The 14,457-nt window shown below is 36.2% G+C and overlaps 1 protein-coding gene across 1 annotated transcript; it reads left to right on the top strand.

Annotated features, from left to right (window-relative positions):
- The first annotated feature begins 3,916 nt into the window (after window positions 1–3,916).
- On the top strand, window positions 3,917–13,968 carry LOC101896910 (uncharacterized). The gene is made up of 7 exons (XM_011291865.3): window positions 3,917–4,081; window positions 4,663–5,597; window positions 5,825–5,966; window positions 6,068–6,198; window positions 9,512–10,585; window positions 10,687–10,825; window positions 13,827–13,968. Exons 1-7 carry the CDS (start codon window positions 4,075–4,077, stop codon window positions 13,955–13,957), a joined length of 2,559 nt encoding a protein of 852 aa, XP_011290167.2. The 5' UTR covers window positions 3,917–4,074; the 3' UTR covers window positions 13,958–13,968.
- Window positions 13,969–14,457: the final 489 nt, after the last annotated feature.

Raw genomic sequence — 14,457 nt, 5'->3', positions numbered from 1 at the left:
ATTTGGCACAACAACTTGTATTGTGTTTTGGTATAGCCGTCATAACGGTACCTCCCAAAATTCGGTATTTTGATGATTTTCCCCACATTTTTTTTTACGTATTTTTCTTAAAAATTGGTATTTGTAGCTCAAAATGGGTTCTAGCTCCGACGGCGAAACATTGAATATGTAGGTCCATGCTTTCCTATAGCACACATTTTACAGTATTCACCGATGTTCGGTATTTTGATAATACTTCAAATTTAGATGACAATTCTAGTAGTATAAAGTGATATATATAGGTTGCAGTTTGGATATGACCCCCCCCCCCCTCTCCCATTTAACGGCCTCACTCATATTATGACTTTTGGGAAAGTTTAACTGCATTATCCAAACGGCCTTACTTGTACTTCTAGTTTAAAGTGGAACACACTTGAATTCCGATGCTTTTATATAAAAACCCAATGGTGTAATTTTTAAAAGTTCTGCAGTGCGCTGTGTTTGATACATCCTTTCAATACGACTATTTCTTTGTGGGTTATATAGGGTGAGATCAAAAAACTGCAACCAACTTCAGACTGCTGCCATATTCAAGCCACTCGTCCGACAGCTCTTAAAATTTTTCCAGTGACATTTTTTACAAGCGTACAAAACCATTTTGGTGAGAATTTTCCAAAAAAAAAATTATTTATGATGGAGTTCAAGCGCGATAGTGTGGCAAGTGGCTAGCGTTAGAGCACTCCAGCATATAAGTGTGAACAAATCTTTTGTGTCTCGTACCACCGCTCGTTACCGTGATACTGGCAGCGTAGCCCGACGTCAAGGAAGTGGACGGAAGAAAACAGCAACATCAGAAGAAATGGTTCGAAAAGTAAAGAAGCGACTTGATCGAAACCCGCGTCGCAGTGACCGAAAAATCACTCGTGAGCTGAACATATCGCAATATTCCATTTGACAAATATTAAAAAATGAGCTCTGAGTAAAACCATTGAAATTCCAAAAGTGCAAGAACTTCAACCGCAACAGAATGAAAACAGAATCAAAAGATTTAAAGAGTTGCTTCGCTTGGCCGAAAGTGGTGAACTGCCGAATTTGGTTTTCTCCGATGATGAAAAAACATTCGCTGTCCAGCAGTTTAAAAATAAACAAAATGATTGTATTTACTTGCCAAAGAAGTTAGCTGAAAATGAGCACCTTCGGTTGGCCACCAGAACTCAAGCGCTGCCCATGGTGATGGTGTGGACCGCCATAACAGCCGATGGTCGCTCTCCGCTCGTATTAATCGACCGTGGCATCTGAATAAATGCCGAAAAAAATATTCTGGAGGGTGTCTTAAAGACTTGGGCACGCAAACATTTTGGCCGCAGACCTTGGACATTCCAACAGGATTCAGCACCATCGCACTCAGCACGCGCTGAAGAATGGATACAAAATGAGGTTCCTCGCTTAATTTCTCCTGCACAATGGCCACCAAAATTTCCGGATGCCAATCCGTTGGACTATTGTGTCTGCAGTATTTTGGAGAGCAACGTTGGCACTAAAAAATACCAAAGTGTCGATCACCTCAAGCAAGCGCTTCGCCGGGACTGGGCCAAAATACCGCAGAGCAACATTCGGGCAGGGTGTGACGGTTTAATTGACCGTTTGAAGGTCATAATTCGTGCCAAAGGTGACCAATTCAAACAAATCTAAACATATTTTAAAATTTGATGATATTTCCGACATTTTTTGCTTTGCTAATAAAATTAAAAAAAAAAAACAAAAAAACAAGTAAGCAAAGGCTATAATCGTGCGGGGCCGACCATGTGATACCCTACAACACTACATAATGGTAGAAGTCCCCTTATGTCCAAATCCATTTTGGAAGATTTCGCTTTTGAAATTGTGTCATAGACCTTTTTGACTAGGGACATTTGCCTAATACTTACGCAAACCGTCGTCCTGTTAGTTACAGATAAATATAATGCGATGGTCATCCAAACTTCTTCCCTTTCCTTTACTCTCTTCTCATGCAAAATTGGTTTCAATTGTGTGATAAGGAAAATTTTTCTGTTTTTGGTACATCTTTCGATCATCTCCAAAAGCAAGAGGCCCCTCTGTATCTCTGAAATTAGACCCATCTATGTGATTTGCTTGTCTATGATATTTGGCTATATTCGACAACGAAATCAGCACAAAAAGCCAATAGTTCGCCCTTTTTGTGTATTTTGGATATCGTCTGTAAGTTATTTTCAACGTTTCAGTAAAATGTCAATTTTTGTTTTTTTTTTTTTCTCAAAAAAGTAGTGGTCCATTCTACCTGCTGTCCTAAACTGTAACTTCATGCGAGATTTCGTGACCTTTGGTTTCTATTTGTGACCTTTATAACGGCTGCAAAATCAGAAAAAATTTTAGTTGTTGGTCCATTTAAATCCTTAATATATTGCGGGCGTCTTTGAACACAGTGGGCCTAGCCCTTCTGAGCCTAAAACTACCCTTATGACAATTTTCGTGAGAATCGGACGATAATTGCAATCTGTATATAATAACCCCAACCTGTGTTGTAAGGTGAAAAAACATTACAAAATATACACTTGAATATTATAAGTCAAATTGAAAAAATCGCATGCGATAAAAAATATGAAAAAAATGTAAAAAATGTCACAAAATACTACAAAATCTATATCATTATTGATATCTTTTTATGCGATTTTTTTAGATTTTATACTTTTATGCAAAGAGGGCATTCTGAATTGACAAAATTTCTGAAAATCCCTCCAGCCATTCTGGAGATATAAGCATTCTAGCTAACATCCCCTTCCTTTGTATATATACATTTTTTCGCTATATATATCCGATATTTTTACTATCGGCATCTACGTAACGGTCAGAATTGACCTGTTCGTCTATTTGTGATTTCGCCGGCATTAAAAATATTCGCGGTTTAATGGAAAATTTGACTTTTATTTAACACAATTGCTATGGTCTATTTCAACCACTAAATGTTACCCGATGACCTTCAAAATTGGAAGGCTTCTGTCCAGCCCAAAGCTCTAGCCCCATTCTAACTTTCGCTTCGATTTATCTATAATGGTGACCTGTAGATCAACTACAAAATCAGGAAATTTTTCAGTTTTTGGTCCATTTCAACCCCTAAATATTATGCGATCATCACCAAAAGAAATAGGGTTCTATTCCATAACCCCACCCCCATTTTTAATTTCGTGAGGATCGGACAATAATTGCGATCTGTAGAGTGATTACAAATTAACATGGACAGGAGGACAGACGGAACGACGGACGGACATACATAGCTAGATCGACTCAGCTCGGCGAGATAGGAAGATCCATATATACTTTCCTATGTGGGAAATCAATATTTCGTGGTGTTACATAATTTTTGGCCCAATCAAACTTATAATACCCCCAACACATAGTGTTGTAGGGTATAAAAATGTAAAAATTATGGCGTTTGACTTTGATGCAGTTTTTTTTATCTCACCCTGTATAAGTGTGATAGAACGATTTTGGCAGATTTAAACTTCTTTTAAATACTCCAGTGAATTTTCGAAGGGAGTTGTCTGCCTTTGGATATTTTTGTAGTGTTCAGAGGGAGAAAAGTTCCACATAAAATAGTTCCCTGTAAGTTCAGTATATTTCAGAGAAAATAGCTGTAGTATTTACTGTCTTGCAGCAATGCACTCGTTTTACTTGGACACTATTAGATGCAAAAACACAACACAAACAAAAGATTGTCAAAATTATTTTCATAAATCTTCAATTAATAAAATACACAAATCTTTTTAGTTTGAAAATATTTTTTGTTGATAACCTTGTTGTGTTTATTTTGTGTTCTGAAGACTTTTCACAGAAAATTTCATCTTAAAAATGTGATAATGAATTAAATGTGAAGTACCGATGTCATGAAGCATCTGTTTATTTGTTCATTATTTTGGTTTCGTTACTTCAGCAGTCTGCGCGTCTGGCTCACTGCCAGATCAGATCATTGTAAACTAAAAATTACTTATTCGGTCTGAGTGGTGCTGATAAGCTTGAATCTAAGTCGTATTATATTTATTTGTAAATAACCAACAAATTGATTTAGTATCGTCCAATATGAGCGGTAAGTATTGGTGGGTGTGTATATTTACAAAAATAATATTGACATTTTTATTAAAATGAATGAAAACAAAAGGAGTGGTTTCCCCATAATGTCTATTTTCGCACCTGACCTAGAACTGATGCAAATATTAGGATTTGCAAAGTTGGAGCAAAATCGGATTATCCTTGCTCTCTCTGTGCAGAAAATTATTTTCTTTGAAAATGTCGGCCTTTTGTGTGGGAGGTACCAGATGAAGTGGAACGATACTGCCCATCTCCGAACTCGATCTAAGTTTGACAAAAATATTACGATGTAGTTTTTACCAAGTCGGATACTCCCTTCGGAAGTTATCAGACGGACATCGCTAGATCAACTCCAAATGTCCTGAAACGTATTTTGTCCAAAGAGATCTAAGGTATAAAACCTTTTTTTTTTTTTTTTTTTTTTTTTTTGATGAGGCACGTTTTGGCTGTATCAAATAATATATACCCTCTGAAGCCATATGGCTGGGGGTATAATACCAAATAAACTCCCGGACTAAGAAAGATAAGACTATTCTCTTCTAAAACCTAACTCTATTTGCTCTATTATTCCCATTTCAGTTAGTACTACCTTAAGGGTAGTCATTTTCGCTTTGATAATAACCATCACCTTGGCTAGCCCAACTACCACCCCCAATGATTCTACCTCAAATGTTAATTTCTTCAAAGCTTTGGAAAACTTTGGCGCCAAGCTGTACTCAAAATTGGCAAAGATAGGAACTGATAAAAACATCATATTTTCTCCCTTCTCAATTGAGACCTGTCTGGCTATGGTTCGCATGGGTGCTGAAGGTCCAACAGCGGCTGAAATCGACACTGGCTTAAATATGAAATTTAACAATCAGCAGGATTTAGTCAACAACTTTCACAAAATCCTCTCAAAATACGAAAATAGTAATATTCTGCAGATGGCCAATAAAATGTACATTATGGAAGATTTTGAGGTCCAGGAGACATTGAATAACTTGTTGGCGAACAAATTTTTAACATCGGCGGAAAACTTGAATTTTACACAAAATATTATGGCAGCACGGACAATGAACTCATGGGTGGCACAGAGAACGAATAATTTAATTAAGAACCTCATCACGGCCAAGGACTTGAATGAAAAGACCCGCATGGTGCTGTTGAATGCAATTTATTTCAAGGGAGAATGGGCCCAAGCTTTTCCCGAACATGCCACCAGGCAACAAAAATTCTATGTGGACGAGGCGAACAGCGTTAATGTGGATATGATGCATCTGAAGGGAAGGTTTTACTTTGGAGACATATCCAAATTGGATGCCACGGTTTTGCAAATGCCCTACAAGAACTCAGATCTTTCGATGATAGTAATTTTGCCAAATTCTCGTACAGGTTTGGGTGAATTGAGAAGCAAATTGAAAACGTTTTCTTTGAAAGAACTGAGAGAGGAAATGTTTTCAACCACGGTAATGGTGGAAATGCCAAAGTTTAAAACTGAATACGAAATTGAATTGAGTGACGTTTTGAAAAGGGTAAATATGTGAAATCAGTCGAAAATATTTAAAATTACGTTGTTTATAACATATAATTATAACGACGAAATTCAAAAGTTCCAATTTTTTACTCTACTAAAGTCTTTATAGCTTGCATGGGTTTGAAGCGAATTCGGAATTTTTGAATTTCGCTGTTATAACGGTTCTGTACGATTTCGGCAGAATATACATACATTTCAATTAAATTGAGTGCGGAATTCTTACAGCTAGGCATGGAACGTATGTTTTCCAGGGATGCAGAATTTGGAAAAATACTGAAATCACCCGAAAACTTTGAAGTGTCAAAAATCATCCACAAGGCATTTATTGAAGTCAATGAAAAGGGTACCGAAGCTGCAGCCGCAACAGGTAAGTGATATGGAGCTAAAAGTTGAGATGGAACTAAAAGAGCCAAGATATCTCCTATATAAATGTGATTGAATATTGGGTCCATTTTTTTCTTACTCCAGGCGTAATCGGTCTTGGTATGATGCGTGCTGCAGCTCCTGAAATTATTCAAAGATTTATTGTTGACCATGGATTTTTCTATATGATTGTAAACTCGGACGGCATAATATTCTTCCAAGGATCACAAGCGAACTTTTAGGAAAAAAAAAATAAAAAAAATAAAAATATGGAACATTAAAAAAATTAATTTATTTGTATTCACATTAGCATGTATCTAAGTCAATCAAGCCAGAATACGTAGTCAACATCATCTAGGCTTCGAATGGAAGAAATTCCAGGATTCTATTCTTCGACCTCGAAGACATCTTTGAGCAGAATTTCTGCTCTTCTAGGAGCAGAACTGTCGTTTTTCTCTTAGGAGAAGAAGCTTTGTTCCTTTCATGAGAAGTCCTTCTGGCTTCTAGGAGAAGAACTTCTGGCCTTCTATAGGAAGACCTCCTGGCCTTCTATAGGAAGACATTCAGGTTTTCTATGAGAAGACCTCCTGGCCCTCTATAGGAAGACCTTCAGGTCTTCTATGAGAAGACCTCCTGGCCTTCTATAGGAAGACCTTCAGGTCTTCTATTAGAATTCTTTCTGGTCTTCTACCAAAAGACCTTCTGGTGTCTTCGAGAAGACCTTGTAGTCTTCTATGAGAAGACCTTCTGGTCTTCTATCAGAAGACCTTCTGGTCTTCTATGAGAAGACCTTCTGGTCTTCTATGAGAAGACCTTCTGGTCTTCTATGAGAAGACCTTCTGGTCTTCTATGAGAAGACCTTCTGGTCTTCTGTGAGAAGACCTTCTGGTCTTCTGTGAGAAGACCTTCTGGTCTTCTGTGAGAAGACCTTCTGGTCTTCTGTGAGAAGACCTTCTGGTCTTCTGTGGGAAGACCTTCTAGTCTTCTGTGAGAAGACCTTCTGGTCTTCTGTGAGAAGACCTTATGGGCTCCTATGTGCATACCTTGTGGTCTTCTGGGAGAAGGCCTTCTGGTCTTCTGTGAGAAGACCTTCTGGTCTTCTTTGAGAAGACCTTCTGGTCTTCTGTGAGAAGACCTTCTGGTCTTCTGTGAGAAGACCTTATGGGCTCCTATGTGAATACCTTGTGGTCTTCTATGAGAAGAACTTGTGGTCTTCTATGAGAAGACCTTATGGTCTCCTGTGTGCATACCTTGTGGTCTTCTATGAGAAGATCTTGTGGTCTTTTATGAGATGTTCTTGTGGTCTTCAGTGAGAAGAGATTTTGGTCTTCTATGAGAAGACGTTTTGGTCTTCTATGAGAAGATATTTTGGTCTTCTATGAGAAGATCTTTTGGTTGTATATGAGAAGACTTTCTGGTCTTCTTGATATTTTTTTGTTCGAAAGACCTTGTGCACTTCTATGAATAGACCTTTTGGTCTGCTATTTGAAGATCTTCTGACCTTCTAGGAGAAGGCCTTCTGGCTTTCTATTAGAAGAACTTCTTCTGCTCTTTTATGGGAAAACCTTTCGATCTTCTATGAGAATACCTTGTGATCTTCCCTTGTGGGTAGGTTTATTTTTTAATATATACGTACGACATTTGTACTTAGCGAATGGGAAATTGTAGTCGCTCTCGGTGCAAAAATTGTAGATGTAGAGAGAAAATGATTTTTAGAATTATAGTAGGACTATTAGAGACCTTTCACTTTATCTATAGAAAAGCTGTCACAAGTCTTCCAACCATTGAAGAGCTCTTACAGGTCAAAACTCTCCAGGTACGTGGGTTAAAAAAAAATTTCTTCAAACACCAACAAATCAATAAACGTGAATTTTTTAAAGAACATCTCTCCAAGGACTATCAGTTTGAAAAACCAGTACTTTTAAGAAATGCCCCTTAAAGAACAATCAGATTAAAAAACCTGGATTTTTTAAAAAATATCTCTTCAAGGACTTTCAGATCAATAAACGTGGATTTTTTAAAGACTATATCTTCAAGGTCTTTCAGATCAATAAACTTGGATTTTTTATGGAATATCTTTTCAAGGATCATCAGCTCCATAAACGTGGATTTTGTAAAGAATATCTCTTCAAGGACCGTCAGATCAATAAATGTAGATTTTGTAAAGAATATCTCTTCAAGGACCATCAGATCAATAAATGTAGATTTTCATATCAATAAATATATCAATAAACGTGGATTTTGAAAGAATTTTCAAGCGGCATCTTCTTCTTCAAGCGGCATCGGATCAATAAGCGTGGATTTTTCATAGAATAATTTTCAAGAACCATCAGATCAATACTCCCGATTTTTTAAAGAATATCTCTTCAAGAATAATAAATTCTCTTCAAGAATAAATAAAATTTTTTAAAAATATATCTTCAAGGACCATCAGTTCAATAAATGCGGACTTTTTAAAGAATATCTGTTCACAGACCATTAGATCAATAAACGTGGATTTTTCAAGGAATAATTTTCAAGGACCAGCAGATCCTGGATTTTTTAAAGAATATCTCTTCAAGAACCATCTGATTAATAAATTCTCTTTTAGAGAATTTTTCTTTACGGACGGGGATTTTTTTAAGAAAAAACTCTCAGGGCCATCAGATTAATAAACGTAGATTCTTTAAAACTTATCAAGGACCACCAGGACAATAAACGTGTAAATATTAAAGAATATATCTTCAAGGACCATCAGATTAATAAACGTATGTTTTTAAAGAATGTACGAGGTGTACAAAAAGGCTCAAATTCTTATATAGTTAATACTGTGCGATCGTGGTACGTTGCAATTTTGAATTGGGGCCTTTCTTGATGCAGGGGTTGAGATGAGATGAGATTTCTGGGATTTTGCACTTAAATAAAAAAAAAAAATTGGATAAGAGTCAGCCTTGGGTGATCTTAAACTAAAGTAGTCATGTATCCTAAACTCAACTTAAACTTTCTTTGGTATCAAAAATTAGTCATAGACAGAAAATAAATACGCATATGTGTATATGTTTGTAAAATGGGCATATGCTCTCAAACGCGTCGCTTTAATTTCCGCAACAATTCTAGAACGAGTTGACAATGAAAGCTAAGCTAACATATGATTCGAAATTTGGACCTATTAGGTCACCTGTATACGAAGTGGGGGATCTCTTGCTGATCATTTGCTGATGAAGTGAGACGTTATATAAATAATTAAATTTTGCTTCGGAAATTTAATGTCTCAACTTCAGCAATTTATTTACCTTAATACTGGTATTGTTTGAACAATTGTTAAAGGCAAAGTGTCGTTTTAAATTGCCGACTTACCTTTTGCAAATTTCTCTCATCAACACAGTAATTTTGTCAAGAAATCCCAAAGAAGAAGTCAATAGTCAGTCATACATTGGGAAAACACACAGCTTTTTTTTTGCGATTTCAAGAAAATAAGGCGTAATTACTTTTCAGTGTTTCAGTCTTTTGGACAGGTGGAAGATTAATTACCACACATTTTAAAAGAAGAGAAAAAATTAAATATTTCGAAACATTGCAATTTGCAACGTCTCGAACTTTGCTTGCCAAAACGCTTTTGGAAAGTCAGGCAAGATGTCGTGCCTGTGCATCACAATAACGGTAACTTTAAGTTTACTTGCAATAGCTGTGGTAATAACTGTACCCATTCTATTGACCATACGTTCCCACGCGAAAGCATCGAATTCCTCGGATAATTTTGTACATGTCAACGATGTGAAACAGGAATTTACCCGGGCAGATTTTCTCAACAGTTTGTATGTGTTTGGTGGAAAACTTTATGGTGAACTGGCCACTGGAAATCCCGGAAAAAGTATTTTCTTTTCACCGTTCTCGATACAAACTTGTCTCACAATGACCCGTATGGGGGCGGAGGGTCAGACCTCCGTGGAAATGGATGCCAATTTAAATACTGTGGGAAAATACTTGGGAAGTGTAGCTGATAAGTATCATGAACTGTTGGAAAAATATGCAAATAACTCAGTACTCAATGTGGCCAATAAAATCTATGTCATGGAAAATTACAAAGTGAAAGAGGATTTTAACAAAACATTGATCCAGAATTTCCTTGCTTCCGTGGAAAACATGGATTTTACGAAAGGTGAATTTGCTGCCTCTGCCATAAACAAGTGGGTGGAGCATAGCACGGGTGGGGCAATTCGAAATATGGTCTCTCCCCAGATGTTAAACTCGGATATGAGAATATTTTTGCTAAGTGCCATACACTTTAAGGGTGAATGGGAATCAGAGTTCCACAAGGAGGCAACGAGTCCTCAAGATTTTTTCTTGAATAGGTCTAACAAGGCCTTAAAAATTCCTATGATGTATAAGAGAGAACTTTCATATTATAATATATTCCCGGAGTTGAATATGACAGCCTTGCGTTTACCTTATAAAAACTCAGATCTTTCTATGCTTATCCTCCTACCCGATTCCATGGATGGTTTGGCTGATTTGCAAGAGAGACTTAAACACATTCCCTTTGAAAATATTACCAATCAAATGATGGACCGCACCTATGTTCATATTTATTTGCCGAAATTTAAGACAGAATTCGAGGTGGAGTTAAAGGATGTTCTTATGAAGGTGAGTTGGAAATTTGATTTTATAAAGGAGTTGATTTTTGCAAAATATTATTGGTTTTTATTTATACTTATATATTTAACATTTTTTATTATTATTCTCAGCTTGGCATGAACAAAATGTTTAATTCTGGAGAATTCGGACGAATGTTAGACTCAGCCGAACCAATGCAGATATCGAACGTAATTCACAAGGCATTCATCGAAGTCGATGAAAAGGGAACAGAAGCTGCGGCTGCAACGGGTGAGTAAATTTCAAAGAAGTGAACACGAATTGAAGGAGAATATCTCCGCAAAGCTTTACATTTAATACCAGACTTCCTCGAAGGTATTTCTGCAAGATATACACACCAAGAACTTTAGCGATTCTTTTTCACAAATGGCCTCCCTAAGGTTATTTAAATTTTCTTTGGAATATCAATTCCAAAATTCTTTTTGGAATATCAATAGTTTTACCCGGAGCTCATTTTTCAATATTTGTCGAATTGAATATTGCGATATGTTAAGGTCACAAGTCATTTTTGGGCTACTGTCACTTTACTTTCGAACCATTTCTGCTGATGTTGCTGTTTTCTTCCGTCCACTTCCTTGAAGTCGGGCTACGCTACGAATGTTGCTCTGCGGTATTATGGCCCATTTCCGGCAAAGTGCTTGCTTGAGGTGATCGACACTTTGGTATTTTTTAGTGTCAACATTGCATTCCAAAATACTCCCGATTTTGGTGGCCATAGTGCGCTGGAAATGAAGCGAGGAATCTCATTTGGTAACCATTATTGGCTGTCACGTGCTGAGTGCGATAGTGTGAGTCATGTTGGAATGTCCAAGTTCTGTGGCCCATATGTTTGCGTATCTTCCACCATAGTATGAAGGATATATTAAGTTTGTCATTCCTGATATTGAAAATGGCTCATGTAGGTCCACGTTTTGGTATTTCTCCACATAACGGTACCGGCGGATATTCTGTATTTTGATGATTTTAGCGACATTATTCACCGGAATCGTTTCAAATTTGGTATTTGAAGTTCGTAATGGGTACTCGGCCTATGACAGAATATTGTCTGTGTGGGTCTACGGCTTCGTATAGCCCCACATACCAGTACCTCCCGATATTCGGTACTTTGTTGATTTTAGCAACATTACTCACTGGAAATGTTTAAAATTTGGTAGTTGAAGTTCGTAATGGATACTACAGCATATGACAGCAGATTGTCTCTGCAGGTCCACGTCTTCGTAAGGCCCCCATATAACGGTACCTCCCGTTATTCGGTAGTTTTATGATTTTAACGATATTATTCACCGGAATTGTTTCAAATTTGGTATTTTAAGTTCGTAATGGGTACTACAGACTAAGGCAGAAAATGGTCTGTGCAGGTCTACATTTTGGTATAGCCACCATATAATAGTACCTCCCTATATTGGTGATTTTAGCTACATTGTTGACCGATTTTTTTCAAGTTTCGCATTTGAATATTGTAATAGCTTATGACAAAGTTGCCTATGCAGGACCACGTCGTCGTTTACTTGAGACTTGTAGATTCGTGTATTTTTAAGATTTTAACAGAATTTTTAATGGATTTTATTTTGTTGAAAATTGCCAAATTCGTTCCAAATAGTGGAGGGTATTTTTTACTTGTTTTTTTTTTTAATCCCCTATATTTTTTCAGGTGGTGCTCATATTTTTTGTATCCACAATTTGTGTACACGATGTCTTTGAATTTTATTTCTTAAAATTTCAATGTTCGTGTCAAGAAAGTTATTGATTTATTTCTTTCTTGTTTGGTAAACAATAATATTTCACACGGAAGAGCTTCTAAATAATCCGAAAGAGAACATTTTCGGATCCGATGTCCTGGAAAGATATACAGGTCCTTTATTTTTTTATCTTGAGAAATCTACTGTTTGTTTGTGGATAGCCTTTTTCATTTTTAAGAAAATGAACATTTTTTCGATTGATCCTGTTTTTTTTTTTTTAATTGTATTATTTAATTTTTTTTTATTAACATATGTTATTTAAACATTTCACGGTTTGGTGTTTACACATAATGTTAAACCTTTTTGTTTTGGGTACAAAAATTGCGTACAGCTACTTTTCATTTTCGAAGCAGATCTCATTTTGGCACAAATTTGACAATATGTCATTTGAGATTTCAAGCAAACTTGACTCTTCCGTAACAACAAAGTTTATATTGGGAGTCTATATGAAGTAGATCATACTAACTGTGATCCAAATAACATAGCTGTATAGCGCATGCTTTGACTTCAATGGGGATTATATTGAAAAATATTTATTGGAGCAATAGATATATCGGACCCAGTTTCACCAAATGTTAAAATTCGGTTGAATATAAAAAATATTTTCAATTTGGGCTGATATTACATATATATATGGTGAGCAATAACAGTAAAATCGGATGAAGATGTATATCGAAGCTATAAAAAAATCAGAACCGATCTCGATAAAATTTGGCAGAGGTATTTTCGAGGGGCATCTGATCCCCAATATCAAATATCATTGTTGTGGAGTGCATACTACGCATTTGAAATACTTTAACAACAAATCGGGTGAAACGTATACCTAATAGCTATAGCTATATCGGAACCGATTTTAACAGCCTTGCTTTTAGGCTAAATTTTGTTGAAAGTGCCAAAAATACCGGTCCTTTTAGCTGATATTTGGTGCAAAATTATCCCGAAATCGGTTTAAGATATTTCCGGAGCTATATCTAAATTTCAACCGATTATCAAAAACTTCAATAGGGTTTGTCCGTTTGCCAAACAAGTATTGTTTGGAAAATTTTATCTCAATCGGATAATAAATGTTGTTCACAAAAATACATGGAAAGAAAAAAACTCAGAAAAACGAGAGAGATAACGAGAGTCTAACGCCGTTACTCCGAGGAGGAATATTTTTTCACTATCAAATAACATGGTATGCGATTCGTAGCTGTAGGAATGATGTTATTAAAAATTGACAACAGAAGTTAATGTGTGGCCATCAAAAAAACGTCTATTGTGCGGCACTTAAAAAAATGTGCCTTTTCTTTTTTGGCCCATCGAAGTTCTGTTCTATTTAATTTTAACTTAAAATAGTACCTGAGGAAGCCTTCTAAACGTTACAGCGTGTAGACAATACAACAGAGAACTGTATCTTGAATTCGAATTCGAATATATAGAGACCTCCTAAAGCACCTATCTTTCTTTTTCGAAATATATGTTATCATTCAATATTTTCTATTTATTTGCAGGACTTACAATAACGACACGAGATGGTGGTGGTATCCACTCGATTATGTTCAATGCCGATCATCCGTTTTATTACACCATCATTAATGCCGACAACGTTCGTCTGTTCGAGGGGACATTTGTGGGTTTTTAATTTTATATGTATTCTTGTTAAAAAAATAATTTGAGTGTAATTTCTAAAAAATATATATTTTACAGTGTAGCACCTAATCACTAATCGCTATGTATTATTAAAACTAACTTGTACATAAATAACAAAAGAGTTCCGATTCCGAAAGAGAGATATATTTAGATATAGCAAGTTGTAAAGAATGGCTAACTTGTTTCGCAAGTTATTACAGATAAAAGTATTAAAAATTGTGACCCTTTGTGAGTGGGATACAAGAAGGAGTTCACAGATACATATCATCTGCACAGCAGATAGGGTATTATCAAAAATGTTTGTATGTGTGAAATTTGAAGAGTATTGAATGCTAATTTCGCTTTCTTTGATCGTTTTGTTTTTCTTGAACCCTATGGGCAGGTAGCAAAAGAAATGGTCCGATCTTTACCAACTTTATAGCAGATCTTGAGTTGATGGAAATATTGAGATATACCAAGTCATGAATGGAATTGGATGTTAATTTCGATTTT

The sequence above is a fragment of the Musca domestica genome, unplaced genomic scaffold (genome assembly GCF_030504385.1).
Source record: "Musca domestica strain aabys unplaced genomic scaffold, Musca_domestica.polishedcontigs.V.1.1 35, whole genome shotgun sequence".
Lineage (NCBI taxonomy): Eukaryota > Metazoa > Arthropoda > Insecta > Diptera > Muscidae > Musca > Musca domestica.
Note: the sequence above shows the minus strand (reverse complement) of the source record. Positions and strands in the feature narration are given on the sequence as shown.